This window comes from Urocampus carinirostris, chromosome 9 (assembly GCF_059441175.1).
Source record: "Urocampus carinirostris isolate Australia breed hairy pipefish chromosome 9, RoL_Ucar_1.0, whole genome shotgun sequence".
Classification (NCBI taxonomy): Eukaryota; Metazoa; Chordata; class Actinopteri; order Syngnathiformes; family Syngnathidae; genus Urocampus; species Urocampus carinirostris.
Genome location: NC_142357.1, coordinates 31403754 through 31421712, shown reverse-complemented (window position 1 = coordinate 31421712; position 17959 = coordinate 31403754). Strand labels below are relative to the sequence as shown.

General features: G+C 39.1%; 1 protein-coding gene across 2 annotated transcripts; it reads left to right on the top strand.

Annotated features, from left to right (window-relative positions):
- Positions 1 to 2535: 2535 nt before the first annotated feature.
- On the top strand, positions 2536 to 17748 carry ganabb (glucosidase II alpha subunit b). 2 transcript variants are annotated; one of them, XM_088343500.1, is made up of 25 exons: positions 2536 to 2760; positions 5077 to 5178; positions 5281 to 5389; positions 7058 to 7185; positions 7931 to 8110; positions 8249 to 8314; positions 9532 to 9574; positions 9651 to 9726; positions 10287 to 10383; positions 10487 to 10667; positions 10735 to 10888; positions 10980 to 11215; positions 11421 to 11547; positions 11645 to 11724; positions 13113 to 13253; positions 13344 to 13440; positions 13508 to 13609; positions 13743 to 13986; positions 14107 to 14171; positions 14890 to 14966; positions 15043 to 15117; positions 15187 to 15300; positions 15368 to 15477; positions 16611 to 16711; positions 16795 to 17748. In XM_088343500.1, the coding sequence occupies exons 1-25, from the start codon at positions 2741 to 2743 to the stop codon at positions 16902 to 16904; spliced, it is 2835 nt and encodes a 944-aa protein (XP_088199626.1). In that variant the 5' UTR covers positions 2536 to 2740; the 3' UTR covers positions 16905 to 17748. The 2 variants fall into 2 exon arrangements, with proteins under 2 accessions (XP_088199626.1, XP_088199627.1); XM_088343501.1 differs by lacking the exon at positions 8249 to 8314 and having other exon boundaries at positions 2539 to 2760.
- The last annotated feature ends 211 nt before the right edge of the window (positions 17749 to 17959 follow it).

Here is a 17959-nt window from a genome sequence, read left to right as displayed (position 1 = left end):
TGCCAGCCAGTCGCAGGGCACACAGGGACAGACAACTCACTCACTCATTCACACCTTGGGACAATTTGGACTGGCCAATTAACCTGACATACATGTTTTTGGAATATGGGAGGAAACCGGCATGATGAAAACATGCAAACTCCACACAGGCAGGCTGCGGTAGCTGGACTTGAACCCTGAACCTCTGCTCCGCAAGGCTGCGCCTTAACAACCCAGCCGCCGTGCCGCCCATAAATTGAAATGTTATTATTAAATAAGTAAATAAATACTTACTGTAGAGCAGCACTGAGGGTGTTGAACACTTCACGTCACGGATCCTTGTTATGGTCTCAATATTATATCAACATACTTTTACATGGTCCAAAGCACTTATCACATTTCTTGTCTTTTCAATGATTTGATTATTGCTTTGTACTCATTTCTAATATATTGGGATACCCTTCGCGTTTCCAAGATGTAGACCTACTGGTTGACTTTCTCTTGTTAAATACGTATTTTCCCATGTTTTCACTTCTTATCACGGAACACCAAGAGGAGTGGAGAGGTGTTGTGAAAGGATAGTGGGATTGTGGACGCGTTCTTAAGGATGGGCTGGGCACCCGTATGATGCGGCAGGGGTAAACCAGTGAAAGCTGTCAGGCCCTGCTGTTGAACAAAAGAGTGTGAAAGCGGCCATGTCACCCTGACCCGAGTGACATCGCTGCTTTCTGGTGTCCCATTTTATCTGGAGGGACGAAAGCATGACCAACTTGGGTGCCGAGGTGCTTAACTTGTTTGGGTGTTTGGGCAATTGGGTTGGCCTTAGTCCAAAGATTTTTGTGTCTTTTTTTTTTTTTTTTTTTTGCTATTTATTTCCCTTTTATTTTCTTTGTTATTGTATGTGTGTGTCTTGCTGTCGGTCACCTCTCTTGAGGGATATGACCAAGGTAGCTAGATAGATAGGAAGATAGAATCATGGAACAATCTAAGGTTCAGCCAAAATCTTTGACCACATTTTATAAATAATAGCCTAACGAAAGGATGTTCACTTGAAGTTGGCAAAATAATTTTATGTAAATCACATGAAAATCGTGTGACTTTCTGTATACTATAGTATCGAAAAGTTCAGCAAACATTTGTTAAAAAAAAAGAAAACAGGTTGACTGGTATTTAAATTTGGTCCAAAGAATTGTTGAAATATACTTTTGGAAGATATCTCTTTCGACTCCACCAGTTTTTCCTTTGCTTTCTCACTCACAAGCACAGCCACTCCTTCTTTAGCATGTTCACCCGTAATGCCAGACTTTCTACCATACATACCACCAAGCTGTAATTCACCCTTTACTTTCATCTTTGTTTCACTCAGGTGTAACACATCCACCTTCCTTCTAGTCATCATTCTTCCGATCTCCTCTTTCTTCCACTCAGTCGCTTTACTTCCACATCCTCTCACATTTAGTGACCCGAGAACTAGGGTTTGCGGGACCTTTTTTCCCCGCCCCCTTTCTTTACCTTGCTGTCTCTTAGGGAGTAGAGATAGAGAGGAGAGGATCCCAATCCCCTCGCTCCCTCCACTTTAGTACCCTCTTACGACACGCAGTGGACCATGGTGGGAGAATTCTCACACCTCCCAGGACCCTCATTAGTAGAGAGGTGTTGTAAAAGGATAGTGGGATGTTTGGAATTGTTCTAAGGGATGGGCAGGGCACCTGTATGATGCGGCAGGGGTAAACCTGTGAAAGATGTTGGGCCCTGCCGTTGAACAGAAGAGTGTGTTGTGCCACCCTGACCTGAATGACAGGGCCGCTTTCTTGTGTCCTGTTTCATCTGCAGGGATGAAAGCATGACCAACTTGGGTGCCGAGGTGCTTAACTTGTTTGGGTGTTCGGGCATTTGGGTTGGCCATGGTCCCCAAAAATTTGTGTGGGATTTTTTTGCTACTTTTTCCCTTTTTATTTTCTTTGTTTTTTTGTATGTGTTTGTCTTGCTATCGGTCACCCCTCTCAAGTGATATGACCTGGGTAGATATAACTATACTTTATTTTCAACTGTCAATTTTAAAACAATTAAAAACATTTTGAACTGAATTTTGCAGTCTTTTTAACTTTTCGTATTGAAATACTTCAACAATAATTTGTCCAAAATTGTTTGGGTTGATATGCAAATTAAGTAAATTTAAAAAAAAGATGCTGTGTTTAGCTCGTCTAATAAGTAAAATATTTTTTAATTATGGTAGACAAAAACAAATATGGTAAATGAAATTCGTGTTAATTACTGAATGTGATTCTATTGAAATCATATTGACAGGAGTGCAAATTAAGTCCTAAAACAAATCTTGTGTTTTCTTAAAAGGGATCAGAATTTAGCCCCCTAAAAGTTTCGCTTAAAGACCCAATGGGACGCAATCTTACCGTCTTTTCTGCATCTTTTCAGGATTTTCAAAAAATGTTTTATATCAGTTGACTGTAATTTCAGTTAATTTTTATGTGCGTGTGTGTTTTTCAATGAATGAATGTATGGCAACTATTGTTCATGCGGCGATGACGTGTCTGATCCTAAGAGGATCCAACTTTAATTCATTTTGACGCCGGGTACGTGAACGAAATAACCATCATTTCTTATTGATCCGAATCAACAAAAATCGATTTGATGTGTTTTACCAGTAAACTGGCCAAGCTATGAGTATTTGAATGTTGTGGATATTGATTTTTAATCCTCCACTTTCTTAAACTGAGGCGGAGTTGACCCTCTTATAATCAAGATGGCCGCCTTCACTGAAAGGTAAGACTAACGGTTTCGCATTGTCATTCATGGTGGTGTTTAATGTTTTTGTGTCAACACGAAAAAAAAAACTAGTTGTAGTACAATAATGACAGCGTATGTGCTTTTATCACTACCGAACAAAACCTGCTCGCTCACAGTGGAGAACCTATTAAAGAAATAAACTCGTCCGTCAACCTGTACTGATGCTAGGACGCTTGCTAACCAGTTAGCACGACACAGCGGAAACCGTCTTAAAGTTTACAAAAGCAGTCTTACTGTTGCTTATCCTTTACATTCTAAGTAGATTTATCACACTATAATGAATAATACGAATTTTCAGGTGGTTAAACAATAGTTGGCTTTCGCTAGCTTGAATGGCAGCAGTTCGAAGCACAAAACGCCTCTGTAGTTCTAACAATTGGTCAAATTAATTATTTATACTGTTTCAATGGGATTTCACTGTAACTGACATAAGAATGTGTATTTATTTTTAATTTGGAATCGAAGCATTTGTGTAAACACCGCGTTGATCATTAGGACAGCATCCGCATCCAGAAGGCTCAAGTCCGGCGTAATCGGGACGTTTTACAGGTGCATGAAAAAACTACATTCATACATTCTTTTCTCTGGATTGTAGATAATTGCACATTTAAAAAACAAACACAATCCGGACATGTTAAAACACGTGCCTAGAGGCTAAACAAATGAAGAGAGTGCTCGATGCACACAAGGAAAGCTTTGCACAATGGGGGCAATGACTGCGAATTTTTGGACCTAAGGTCACAAACCTTGGCTACATATCAATGCAAATTATTTCCAGTTTTAAGAAATTTACGTTCACCGAGTTTTCCTAATGCATCGAAGGTGGGTTGCGTTATTTGAGGTGTCCTTTAAAAGTAGATATTTAAATATTTTTATAAGTACTGGTTAAATGGTAAATGGTTTGCATTTACATAGCGCTTTTCAAGTCAATGAAGACCTCCCAAAGCACTTTACAATGTGCTTCACTCTTACCCTATCTGCTTATTGGGGGCATTAGGGATTCAGTGTCTTGCACAAGGACACTTCAACATATAACATGGAGGAGCCGGGAATCGAACCAGCGACCTCTTGATCCCAAGACGATCGCTCTACCTCCTGAGCTAATGAAAATTAAGACCAGAGAGCTGTATAGATAAAGAACGACAAGGGAAACGATGTGTGTATCTGATGATGAATCGGACTTTGAAGTACATTCAAAAAATGCATTGTATTTTTTATGTTGGTACTGTGAATAAAAAATGGTATGATGATGAATTGCCTGACCTGGATTAGATTTCTGTTTGTTTAGATTGAAAATCTAGAGGTGTTAGTGTAAATACAATACTAAGAAATTTGTGGTGGCCATTTTCCATTTTTAAGTTAAGTCATACGTGGCAGCCATGAATGTGTCAAATCATTTGTAATCACCTCCCTTTTTTTAATTGATCTTTGTTCAACTGCCGATCAAAGTGTTGATGATTTTTGTATGAAAAACAAATGTGGAAACAAACTGTCGTCTTTTTGTTAACAGTGCCCAACTGAATTCAATTACCCATTTTGCTTTATTCTACATTGTGCCCATCTACTTTCATCTTACTTTTATCACAGCTGTTTGGGGCGGAACATATTAGGTAGGAGGGACGAGGTGTGAGGAGAAGTGCTGAAGAGTGACGTCACGTTGCCTTTTTTTTTGTATTTGTTAGTGTACGATTAAAATGGTGAAAGTGAGTAAAGGCCTGCCAACCCAAACCCAAAGAAAGATGAGAAAAGAAGCTTTTATCCGTTTGCCCCTAAAAAATGCACATACTAGCACGAGCATCATGAATGAGCTGACTGAGGCTGCGATCATGACTTTAGGCCAAGAGATGACGGCAGAGGGTAACAAAGTACCAAATTCCATACAGCTTCTTTAAAAATACAAGGATTATGATCACAATGATTCCTCAATAACTTACCAAAGAAATGAATGTTTTTTTCCCCCAAAAAGTTTTTCAGTACAGAATTCACAGAAATTGATGCTTACTGTCCCCATGCTGTCACAGGTTAGCACTTTTTATAGTGGATACAAGTGGCTTCTCATGTGATCCTTGACATGTTTTTTTATTGGGCTCAGCATAATTAATTAATCTATGAGTGAACTGTTTCACAAATCTTCACAGTTATAAATGATCAAATGTTGAATTATGGTGAATGGTGAATTTCTAATGGTCAGAAAAACAAATGTTGCGCGTGCTTCTTGGGACTCTACTCTCACATATTTTGCCAGCTTGAGCCATTTTAGTCCTTAATCCTTTATCTTGATTCCCTTTTCAGGATGGCACCTATGTTGCTATTTTGCCTTGCTGTATGTCTCAGTGGGACATGGGCTGTGGAGAGAGCCAATTTCAAAACCTGTGACCAGAGTGCCTTCTGCAAGTGTGTTAAGTCATTAATTTGGAATACGGAAGCGTGTTTATGTATTTACGTGTTTACGTCGCTCTGCATCAATGCATTCTTCTTTTCTTTTTTTTCTAACAGACGTCAGCGAGCATTGAACCCTGGCAATTCGCCCTATCGTGCCCTGCTCGAAACGATGGAGCTAACAAACACTAGGCTCACACTGCAGCTCAAGAATGATAAGAACAAGGTACAGCATATTACCTGATACAATACAAGACACTAACTATAACCAATTAGACACATGCGCCCCTGTAATAAAAAAATAAAATAAAAGAACTCTCTAAATATTGTGCTCCAGTGAATATGATATGTGTTTCTATTTATTGATCTAATAGGTTGCTGAGCCAGGAATACTCAAGCTAGGGCCTTTTCATATTTTTGTTTTTCTTGGGGGAGCATGTAGTGGCATCACCCAACTTTGTGAGAGGTAAAAAAAAAAACATCATTTCTCAGTATGAGAATGTAATTAAAATATTGAAACAGATTGAATGATTAGGAAAATTAATACAATTTTTTTGAAAATAATCTTGATTGTGAGAAGTGATATTTTAATATATTTTTTTTCTCGTTTATTTTTAGAAACATTGCAATGAATCTATTTATTACAATGATGGCCGATATGTTAAAATAAAGGAATATTAAAGTTATAGGGGCACAGTTTTGAGGTCATGAGATCGAACCTCTTGTGTGGAGTTTGCATGTTCTCCCCGTGCTTGCGTGGTTTTCCCCTGGGCACTCCGGTTTCCTCCCACATTCCAAAAACATGCATGTTAGGTTAATTGGCCAGTCAAAATTGTCCCTAGGTGTGAATGAGCGAGTGAGTTGTCAAGTCAAGTGATGTTTATTTGTATAGCCCTTAATCATAAAGAGTCTCAAAGGGCTGTGACACCATCCCCTGATCTAAAACCTACATGAGGGCAAATAATACACAGATATTGTCAACAAAAAAATTTTGGTTATTCATATGCTATAAAATAGAAGTGTGTTTTAAGCTTAGATTTAAACATTTCCACTGAGGTTGCAGATCGAATCTCAGGGGGAAGAGCATTCCACAGCACAGGCGCCCGAATGGTGAACGGCTCTTGAACCTGCGGATCACTTCTTGGTTCTTGGGATCACTATTAGACCAGCATTTTGATTTTTTTTTTTTTTTTTTTTTTTTTTTTTTTTAAATCACAAGAAGTTTCAAACGGCTGCACAGGCCACAGAGTCTGTCTCTGTGCTCCCTGCGACTGGCTGGCAACCAGTTCAGGGTGTCCCCTGCCCACTGCCCGAAGATAGTTGGGATGGCTCCAGCACCCTCGCGACCCTACTGAGGATAAGCGGTGCAGATAAAGGATGGATGGATAAAGTTATGGGGATAATTCTTTATTTAGAGATGTTTACCTAAAAAACTTTTGTTTTACAGTGATTTAATGATTTACTAATACAACTTCGGAAAATTCTTCCAGGCTCCTTAGGTGTAAACATTTGAGTAAATGATAAATCACTATAAAAGAGTAATGCAAAGCTTTTGTGTTTGTCTTCAAATTGTCATGTTTCAGAAAATAATAGTCAAAACTGCACAAAGCCAGTAATTTTAAATTTTTATATGAAATGCAAATGACTGTTTAAACATTTATTTTTACAAAATTTCAGTATTTTCTCTTTTGATTGCAATTCAATTGATCACGTCCAACACTGCTAAAATTAATGCAATTGTTCGAAGAATATTTTATTGGGTTAATACAGTTTTGCGCTTTAGTTTAAAAAACAACATCTATTGTTGGCACATCTGAATGCAAATTTTATTAGTACAGCATTACGTAAGGTGTTCCAATTTCCCAGGATGTGATCTCTGGTGCTTTCTCCATAGGTGCGTTTGCTCCTGGAGCTCTATCGTCTCCAGGGAAACATAACAAGGGTGAAGATTAATGAGCTAAAGCCTCTGAAGCCTCGTTTTGAGGTCCCTGACGTGCTCATTAGAGAGCCACCTACAGAGCCGTAAGTGTCTCATGGGTTTTGTTGCCGCAGTGGAAGTTTTTCATGTGAAGGTAATAGATGTTGACATGTTGGTTAAAGTCCATGATTCTGTGGTGATGAAAAAGTTTAAGTGTCATCCTATTCAAAATAGGGCTGCAACTAAATACTTTTAATATTTTACTCGTCGCCGATTATTGAAAGGATTGGTCAAATAATCGGAAAATTGTTATTTTTTTCTTAGATTTGGCATGGAGTTGATTTATTATATATATTTATGAGGCAAATTATAACAAAAACAAGAAAAATTGCTACAGTCCCTGTTCCCCTTTTAAGGGACAGGCAAATAAGTAATAAAACGAAGTAAACATTTTTATCCCTAGAAACCGAGAAGAGGCTCATTGGCAGCAGTAGAACTGTAAATAAAACGCATATGATGTGCATTATGTACATTTAGTGGTTAACTGCAAAGTCCGTACCAGAAGTACTTAACAATTCCAACAGTTTGAAATCAAACGCTTTAGCAAGTGACGTTTGTCGTTTTTGACATTTTGTCAACTGAGGTTTTGTTAACCTCATGGAAAACTGGCGTTACTGACAACAATTGTGTTTTTAAGAAAAAAATGCTCAAATCTGTTACAATTTGAAAACTGTAATTGCACTTGATTAATCTTGTGCAGAGCAGAGAATGTCACAACAACTAATTGTTGCAGCCCCTATTCAAAACCTTGCATATTTTCACTGGCCTCTTTTTTTCCCCTTCCCCCAGCCTGTCTCTCTTGTCTCAAGATGAGAATGGAGTGGTTTTGTCTCTGGGGGCGGAATCTCAAAGAGTTATCGTCATTGCACGGCCCTTCCGATTGTTCATCATGGAAGGACAAGACGTGCTGATGTCCCTAAACTCGCGTGGCCTTCTGGCTTTTGAGCACTTAAGGCTACGGAAGGACACGTGAGAGAACACGCTTACACACACACTTTGAATAATGCCTGTCCCTCGTTTAAGTGCCCGTTGTTTTTCTTTTGACAACATCAGAGTTCCTTTCAGAATTGTCTGACTCGTTCTGTCCTCTTCTCCTTATCGCCCTAGTTTCTCCAATTTAATAACTGGCACATTGGCTAGTGTGTGGAATAATGTCACGAGTATATTCTCTAGGTAAAGACTGCTGTGTATTATATTCCTTGTACTAATCTGTAAATAGCAACATAGTCTTTTTAGGGAAAATTCCAATTTAACTCCTGGAAAAAAATGAGGACAATGGGAACGTGGACTGTGTGGTTTTTTTCTTGGGTGTTGATGTGGCTGAGCGTGGAATGCATTTGCTGGTGATGGAATTCAATCAAAATTTTAAATGATTTTCTCCTTTTAACAGTTTGAAATGAAAAAGTTCAGTGTGTGTGTTTTGGACGTTTGATATCTTAAAGAAAAATGTGCATGGTTATCTTTAGGCCTTCAGTTTTTTTTTTTACTTTGAGGCAGATATTTGTTTGCATGAACTTGATGGCGTTTTTGACGACCAGTTGAGAAGCTTTTGTTTCTTTAGCAAATCTCCCGCCCAAATAAATCACGATTTAGCCTCATGGCTTGAAAATTTGCTTTCGCAGGAGATTTCCTTCACTGTTAAGATGATGACTAAATGCTCTGTAAAAAAAAATCTGTTTGCTTGCAAATGCCAGTAACATGACATGTTGTATTTGCATGAACTTGTTGGCTTTTTTGTCAAGTGTTTCATTTGTTAGGCAATCCTAAAAAAAAAAAAAAAAAAAATTACGATACAGTTACACGGCTAGAGAATTTGCAATAGCAGTAGAATTGTTTCCTTCACTGTTAAGATTGTGACCAAATGCACTGTCAATTATTGCAGGATCATTTTTTTTCTTTTTGCTAAGATTACAAAAAATGATTTCTGGAAAAAAAAACCTTTTGCTTGATATGCTATGCCATCAAATAAGTATGGACATGCCTATAGTGTGGAAAAAGTTGCTTTTAATCCTATCTCCTAGTATGCACCCTTAATTGCTAACTCCACGGCATCTGCATCTCTTCTTGATCTGTAATTATTTAAAGAATCGGCTAATGCTTGCATGCTCGTGTGCTGGTGTGAATCAAGCAACTCCTCAGCTGAATGTAGAAAAGGTTTCCTTAACCATATTAATAGAATTTACAGTTGTATGAAAATAAGGCAGAATCTGCACGTTTTTTCTAGTAGAGTCCACGTCCTAGACTGTTATAGCAGTCTGTGTTGTCTGTGTTAGACAGGTTCTCCCCAGTTAAATTGACACTGTAGATCTTCAAAAAGAACGCATTTTCCATAGTAATGTATTTTTTTTGGTCATGTCTCCTATGCTATTTCACCTTATGGACTGGAGCAGACAGACTGACCAAGAGGCTGAGGGTGCAGAGCCGGAGAATGAGGTGCTGCACACAAACAGTTTTACTCTACCTTTCATGTGGCAATACATCATAAAATAAATACATTCCTACCTTGCAGGCTATATTGGAGGAAAAAGATGAGGATGGAATGTGGGAGGAAACGTATAAATCATTTACAGACAGCAAACCAAATGGTAAGTTGTTAACCCTAAAATACGTGTGTAACACACATTTTTTTAACCTAAAAAAGACTCAAAAGTTTTGTCGTGCGTTATACAAGAGGTATTATTATGGTATTCGTACAATGGTTGATCCGTCGAAAAATATCAATGACCGCAGTTGCCAAACATTACATTTGACGTGAATCGAACCCAGGTCTTGGACGTGAGAGCACTGCATCCCCACCTCTACACAACTAGTAATATACAGTATATGACTTAGTACTTATCAAACTATTTTTATTTACAGTACCAGAAACAAATGTTAAAGAATGGGGAAAACAGAAAGTCTTCTTGAAGATATATAAATACGCAGAGGGAAAGAAAATGTTAGTGTATTTGATGATGAATTGGACTTTGGAAGACATTAAATAAATATACTAGATTTTGTATCGTGTTTATAGTTAACTTTTAATCATGGCCACCCATGTTCAACGATTGGCACTCTAAAGCACATGAACGAATAGTCATAAATAACTAGAAAATACCGTGTTTTTTATTTTGAATGTAATAATTTGGCTATGCTCACATTACAGGCCCAACTGCTGTCGGTCTAGACTTTTCATTACCAGGGGTGGAGCATGTATACGGCATTCCAGAACACGCAGACACCCTCCGACTCAAAACTACGAAGTGAGAGCCGAATGAAATCAAAATGACTACGCATGGTTGAAAAGAGCTTGTTTACTGTGAGATTTCACCAGTGGGTAATTATATTTTGTGTGGTTCACCTCAGTAATGGAGATCCTTATCGGCTGTATAATTTGGACGTGTTCCAATACGAGCTGGATAATCCAATGGCACTTTATGGTTCTGTACCTGTCATGTTGGCTCACAATTCCCAGCGAACTACTGGAATGTTTTGGCTCAATGCTGCTGAGACTTGGGTTGACATCAGCTCTAACACTGCAGGGAAGGTATGTGTTTCCTCTCATGCGATGAACCAAATGCCAATTTTGACACCATTTTTAATTTTTTTTTCAGACTGTGTTTGGAAAAATGCTGGAATATGTGCAGGGTTCAAGCGAGACTCCGCAGACAGATGTGCATTGGTTCTCTGAAAGCGGTATCATCGATGTCTTCATCATGCTCGGCCCAACACCGAAAGATGTCTTTGCACAGTATGCCTCTCTTACGGGTAAGATTATATTTTTGGAAATGATTGGCAACAAGAAGAATTTTGTGTGTATTTCCCTTGGACATTTAAAATGTTTGTAACCTTTTGTCAGGCACGCAGGCCTTGCCCCCATTGGCTGCACTGGCCTACCACCAATGTCGCTGGAACTATAACGATCAGGAAGACGTAAAGTCGGTTGATGCAGGCTTCGACGAGCACGACATTCCCTATGATTTCATCTGGCTTGATATTGAGCACACAGACGGCAAGCGCTACTTCACTTGGGATACTAACAAGTTCCCTGCACCCAAGGAAATGCTTCAAGGTCTCATGGATAAGAAGCGCAAGGTATTAAATTAACCATTAGTTTATTTGTTTATGTGCATCATAGTCAATTGGGATAGTTGGGGGCAAACGTTTTAAAATAGATGTCCTAAAATATCTCTAAAAAAGCTAAGAGCACAAACATTTAAGTGATTTGAGCTGACACTTTTTTCTGAGAGTCTAAACTGATTCTTATCATTCATGACCATTCCTTTTTTGTGTGTAAAAGATGGTGACCATTGTGGACCCTCATATCAAAGTGGACAGCGGCTACAAGATCCATAATGAAATCAAGTCTCAGGGTTTCTACACCAAAAATAAAGATGGCGCAGACTATGAGGGCTGGTGTTGGCCTGGTAAGGCACACTTGAATTAAATGCTAGCTCTTGGATGACGCTTCCCTACCGAGACTGTCCAATACTGATTGTTTTTCTTCCTTTTCTTTTTTGTTAGGCAGTGCCGGTTATCCAGACTTTACCCGTGCAGACATGAGGGCTTGGTGGGCCAGCATGTTTGCCTACGACCAGTACGAGGTGAGACCGATGGAACTATGATGACCTATGAATCAACTTCTAAGGGGCCTTCACTTGTGATCTTTGGGTTATTTATTCTTCTCAATCATATTTAATTGGATAATAGAATCTGTTGAACTTCTGGAATGAGTTGAAATAGTCCATCACAGAACACACATTTGTGAATAATGGTAAAAAGTCTACATTTAAGTTACTGAAGCACGCTGTGCTCCACACTTACCCATTTACACTCACACACTGATGCGGCGTCAGCCATGCAAGGCTCCAACCTGCTGATCGGGACTATTAGGGATTCAATGTCTTGCCAGGGGACACTTTGACATTTAACTCAAAGGGGCAGGGAATCGAACATGCGACCTCTCAGTCCTAAAATGAGCATTTACCTCCTGTGACGTGTTGTCCGGCGATGAAAACAGCTTGTCCCGCACTTTAAGATCGATCGTGTGCTCAGCTCGTCTTCCAAATCTCTGAACCTTCAGAGGCTGGCTAAGCCCTAGAGGTCCGCGATGTAATGGTGGACTGACTCACCGGGCCGCTATTGACACTGCCCTAAGATAATCCGCCGCACAATGAAGCTCTGTAGAGCGGCAAAGTGTCAGGAGAGATGTGCAATACAGTCCGCAGATTTCATGGTGGGTCCCAGACTTTGAAAGATACACAGGCTATGGATTAGCATTGCCTGTCTTTACGCGTTGAAAAGCCCGATGGCTTTAATACGTTTCAAGAGATCCTAATCAGCGGGGCATGGGACTTTCCGGATTGCCAGGCAGGGCAATGGACTGAGGAAGGGCGAGAGTGGAACCTCCATCTTGGTCGCCAATGTTATGTTTAATAAGGCAATTAAAAACCAGCTCTGTGCTCACTGTCCTTTGTCTACAGTAGCCATTCTTTTCACCACACTTTGCGGCAACAGTACACTCTACGACCGTGAGGTCACGCTGTTGTAACTACCCTGTGGCGGCTGTTTTTACATGCCACATGCGTCATATGTATCTGTGGTTCCTGTTCTTCGTGTAGCAGCACATGCACACTTTCTTTCTCCGTCCCTACCTTGTCCTCACAAATAAAATATCCAAGTCTGTTTTTCCGGGCTCTGTCCCTCAAATCAAGTTTGTCGGGCCGGGCTAAATTTGTTTTTGCCTGATCTTACCTCTAAACTGGAGTAAAAAACACTTTTTTTTCCAGGGTAATGAATTTTCTTAATGTCTAACTATTCTTGCTTCAAGGTTCCTAAAATTTACAGTGTTTATTGACTTCTCAATGAGCTTTCGCGTTGTGTGTTAGCATTAAGCACCATATGTTTAGTGACTGACCCATGTTTTTTGTAAAGGCAAGGTATCACTATACGTGATCCACTACCCAAAATTCTCTGCTACTCATTTTTCTAGGGCACAATGGAGAACCTGTACACATGGAACGACATGAACGAGCCTTCGATATTCAATGGGCCGGAGATCACCATGCACAAGGATGCAAAGCATGGAGACTGGGAGCACCGGGATGTGCACAACCTTTATGGCTTTTACGTGGTGAGAAGAAGTCACTTATCACGATTCTCACGTTGTATTGAAGTTTTATGTTTCCTTATTTGCAGTTTTTAGTAATTATATTTGTTGCAGCACAAAGCCACAGCAGAGGGCCTGATTTATAGATCGGGAGGGGCTGAAAGACCTTTTGTCTTGACTCGGGCTTTCTTTGCTGGGTCACAGCGCTATGGTGAGCCTTGGTTTTCCTCTAACGAAGCTTCTGTCACTGTTTACTGAGTGTATTTGTATTTTGCTAGGTGCTGTGTGGACTGGTGATAATGCAGCTGAGTGGGGCCACCTGAAAATATCCATCCCCATGTGTCTCAGTATGGGTTTGGTGGGGATTTCTTTTTGTGGTGGTAAGTACATCCGTCCCACATTTAGTAAGCTGAGCCAAAAGCTCAATAAAGGAGTGAATCAAATGTGTAATTTACTTTTTAATGACTGCAGCATGACTCTAAAGACCCTCCATAATCCAATTTTTTCCTCTAGCTGATGTTGGGGGCTTCTTTAAGTCTCCCAGCTCAGAGTTGCTTGTGCGTTGGTACCAGACTGGAGCCTACCAGCCATTCTTCAGGGCTCATGCCCACCTGGACACCGCCCGTCGAGAGCCGTGGCTCTTCGGCCCAGAGAACACTGCTCTGATCCGAGAGGTTATTCGCCAACGTTACAGCCTCCTGCCGTATTGGTACCAGCAGTTCTACCACGCGTATCGTACCGGACATCCGGTCATGAGGTGAGATTTAAGAAGTGTTTCAATGGTGTTGCAAGATTTCATTTTGTTTGTAGTCATAGTTTTTATTAAATGAAACTTTCTCATATCCATGTGGATATTACTTTTTTTCTTTTTCTATAGGCCGCTGTGGGTGGAATACACTCAGGATCAGACTACATATGCTCTGGAGGATGAGTTTTTAATTGGTAAGAAATGGAGGAAATTTGATATTGATTTTCTGCAATATAAGGTGCAACCCCCAAAAAAAGTATTTTGTTACATATTTTTCATACATAAGGTGCACCGAAATATAAGGTTCATGAAATTGAGACTATACCAAGAGCTTTCGTGTGTACAGGTACATATTAATGCAATTGAAATCGAACCCAAGCAGTGGCGGTGAGAGTGCTCATACATTACTACTAGACCTCCAGTGGTACAGATGATACTCGAAAGAGAATTAGACCCTAGACCTTATTACATCATCTAACTTTTTATACTCGCAGTGCCACGAGGTTGATTTGCACAGTGCATTCTGAAAAGGTAAACGGTCTCTCCACCTTTTCGACTGTGCGTCGATAACCTCTTAGTTTAACATGTATGCGTACGTAAAAGAGTTTGTATAGTATTATGTTAAAATAACTAACAGCAAGTAGAGATTCTGTTTAACCTATCATAAGACACTATAGAAATCAGTGTTGCGGCACTGTGAGTAAAAATAGTGTGATACTGAGATTAAGTCTAATGCCTTATTGTGTGCCATTTGTACCACTGGGTTGTACGGTGCACTTTCAAATTTCTGGTCAGATTGGGGTTTTTAGGTGTGCCTTGTGGTCCGAAAAATATGGGGCGTACAACAGAGTTTTTGTGCCGAATTACAAATCAATGGTTTGAACAGTTTCTGTCCCATAACTATTTTTACAGGGAAAGACTTGTTAGTGCATCCTGTGACTGAAGAGGGAGCCAGTGGAGTAACTGCTTATCTACCAGGAAAAGAAGAGGTGAGAACACAAGTTTTGATGCTCTCAATTCACTTATGCGTTTTCTTCACTGCATTCTTCTGTTTAACCCTATCAGGTCTGGTTTGATGTCCACACCTTCCAGAAGCACAACGGCGGTCAGAATCTCTATATTCCTGTCACCATGAGCTCTGTAAGACAAACTAATCTTTACTAAATACATATGTCCAGTCAATAATCATGTTCTCTTTCTTCATTTTAGATCCCGGTTTTCCAACGCGGCGGCTCCATTATCCCAAGAAAGCTCAGAGTGCGAAGATCTTCCAGCTGTATGGAGAATGACCCCTACACTTTGTTTGTGGCTCTTGACCATCAGGTACAGATAATCATTTCTGGACTTTAGTTTGCTGTTATGTACTCAGGCTTGTTGTATTTTTACACAGAGAGCTGCAGAGGGAGAACTCTACATCGATGATGGCCATACCTTCAATTTTGATAAGAAGGAGTTCATTCACAGGAGGCTGTCATTTGTCAACAACAACCTTTCCTCAGTGTGAGTAGCCTATACGGAAATTTCAAGTGGACCACATTTTTAAAGAGAGGAAAAATAATATGCCGTGGCTGCCCCTTCATCCCACTTTAACAAATTTCCTTGGTAACAATATGTCAGAGGATGGAGGCAAAGCCATACACTTGGGGTCACCAACGTGTCAAATCCAAATGTATTTGTAACGCAGTTTTCAAGCAATGAATTGCAACTCAAAATGCTGTTTAAAACGATTCAGTGTATGGTAAGAAAATAAAATGCCCTCCTTTAAGTGGCACGCGAGGGGTTAACCAGTGGCAGTGAATTCATTATTCTAAAAATAAGGCCTTAATTGGCATTAAAATGACTTGAATCCAATTTTCGAAAGTCTTCATAAAACATCAATTAGATTTATATTAGTTTGACCATAAAGATTCAGTTAAGTCCTTTTTCATGCATTATGATAAAAAAAATGCTTCATGAATGTAGCATAAAGGTTTAGTAGTTATCTAACAGTTTTGACCAAGGATCCATGATGTACTGTAAACGACGGTTTTATTTATTTTCCATGTATAAATCTTTGCTATGTTTTTCAGATGGAAACATTTTTAACTGGACCAAAATTTTATAAAAAAAAATATGATTTTGTTTGAATTTGCCCCTAATTCATGTGGTGTTTTGTTAGTTTCCAATGTTTTTTTTTTTTTTGTCGACTTGGTCTTAAATTGATTTATAAAGGCATTTAAAAAGTCGATGAAAATTCTTGAATTCATCTCGCCTTAAACTGTAGGAACACTGGTTAAATACATAATTTTTTCTAAAATTATATTTAGAATTTTACTATAATTGTTATGTAAAACACTGTAGCCTTACAAGGAAGATGTTTTAGCGATTGACTGAGCCTATTTTAACACTACTAAGAATCACATCCTGGTAATAACATAATGGTAACAATACATTAACATGATAACCAGTTATTCGAGAAACGCATATCAAATGTTAGCCATTTGCGCCAATCATAAACAAAAAAGTAGTTTTGCGCTTCAAAAACGTTGGTGACCTCTGCAACTCACATTGACATAGTTCCTTGGCATCAAATGCGAAAATAATGTGATTTTGGGGGTTTCTGTTATCTTAAATGGAATTGTCATGACCTGTAGGAACCTCGATCCAGAGGCCCATTTCTCTACATTCTCCACCATTGAACGCATCGTCATACTGGGTGGTAGTAGGCCTAATAAGGTTATCTTGAAGACAGCCGGTAAGTCATTTTTTTGAATTCCTTTTCACGTGATAATTACATCAGTTCTATATTAATTACAATTTATTTTGTTCCTTCTATAGATGGTCAGACCAGCAAGCTGGATTTTGACTTTGGCGTGTCCACATCAGTGTTGACTATCAGGAAGCCCGGTATGAATGCAGGCACCGACTGGACTGTAATGCTGCAGTAACCGGGGATAAAAGGAGGAATTGTGACTGAAAAGAGAAACCAGTAACAGGAGTCCCCACTGTGTAAACTTGAACTTAAACGCGACATCACAAATGCTCTTGCTCTTATGAAGTGAAAATCTATTGGCTCGTGTGTTACAACATGTAATATTTTTAATCATAATCGCGTCAACTCATACTGAGTCACTAATGTACCTGTAATTGTCAAAGTCAATGCTCTCTTTGACGGTCTATTACAAACTGATGTTAATATTTCACCCAACTCATAATTTATATTTCAAGGATTTGCAATATGAAGGGAGAAAAAATGATCTTGTTTTGCACCATTTTGGTTTACGTCATAAAATAGAGATAGATGAAGTTCTTCATGACGATATTTTCTTTGGTAAGGGTTCATGTTGCTGAACACGGTTGTTTTGAACGACTTCAATCGGGATTTTTTTTTTTTGAGCTACTGAAATACTGACTTGTTGACAAGTTCTTTGCATTTCCATTTGTTTACTGCTATTTTAAATGCACTTCTGCCAACCTGCGGGTTGCTTCGATTTCATTCTTGAATCCAACATTTCCAGATTGTATAGGTCCAAATTATCTTGAACGTAAATCTGAACGGTAAACAAACTTCTGTGTTATCTGAGTCATATCACGGAAAGACTGTTCCATAAATGATCATAGGGTCCTGTTTTGTTAAATTGTGTCTGTCTGCTCTTGTATTGTTTTTATGATTGTGAATGTTGCTGCAATATTTCAGGGTTCAACTTGATACAGTGGAAATGGAAGTGAAGGAGCAAACTAGCTAAGTTTTCAAAATATGTGACCAAGTGAAAATAAAGATGACCAAATGTGGTAGTCTTTTTTTTTTCCCTACTGGTACAAGCTACCTTAAGTAGAACCAATTAGAATCATTTTAATGTCAACGCGGGAATGGGAAGTAACAGTGGTACTTTCTTAATTGAACTATTCATACAGTTGCAGCAGAAAAGTCCAATTTATAACTACAATATGAATGTGAAATTGTCTACAATTATTTTAAGTTTTCGGATACATTCTTTAAAAT

Excerpts from the sequence above, each read along its gene's own strand:
- ganabb (XM_088343500.1), top strand. The coding sequence starts at position 2,741 with ATGGCCGCCTTCACTGAAAG. Across the intron at positions 2,761-5,076 it reads ATGGCCGCCTTCACTGAAAG|GATGGCACCTATGTTGCTAT; the intron begins GTAAGACTAACG and ends TTCCCTTTTCAG. Across the intron at positions 8,315-9,531 it reads GTCACGAGTATATTCTCTAG|ACAGACTGACCAAGAGGCTG; the intron begins GTAAAGACTGCT and ends GGACTGGAGCAG.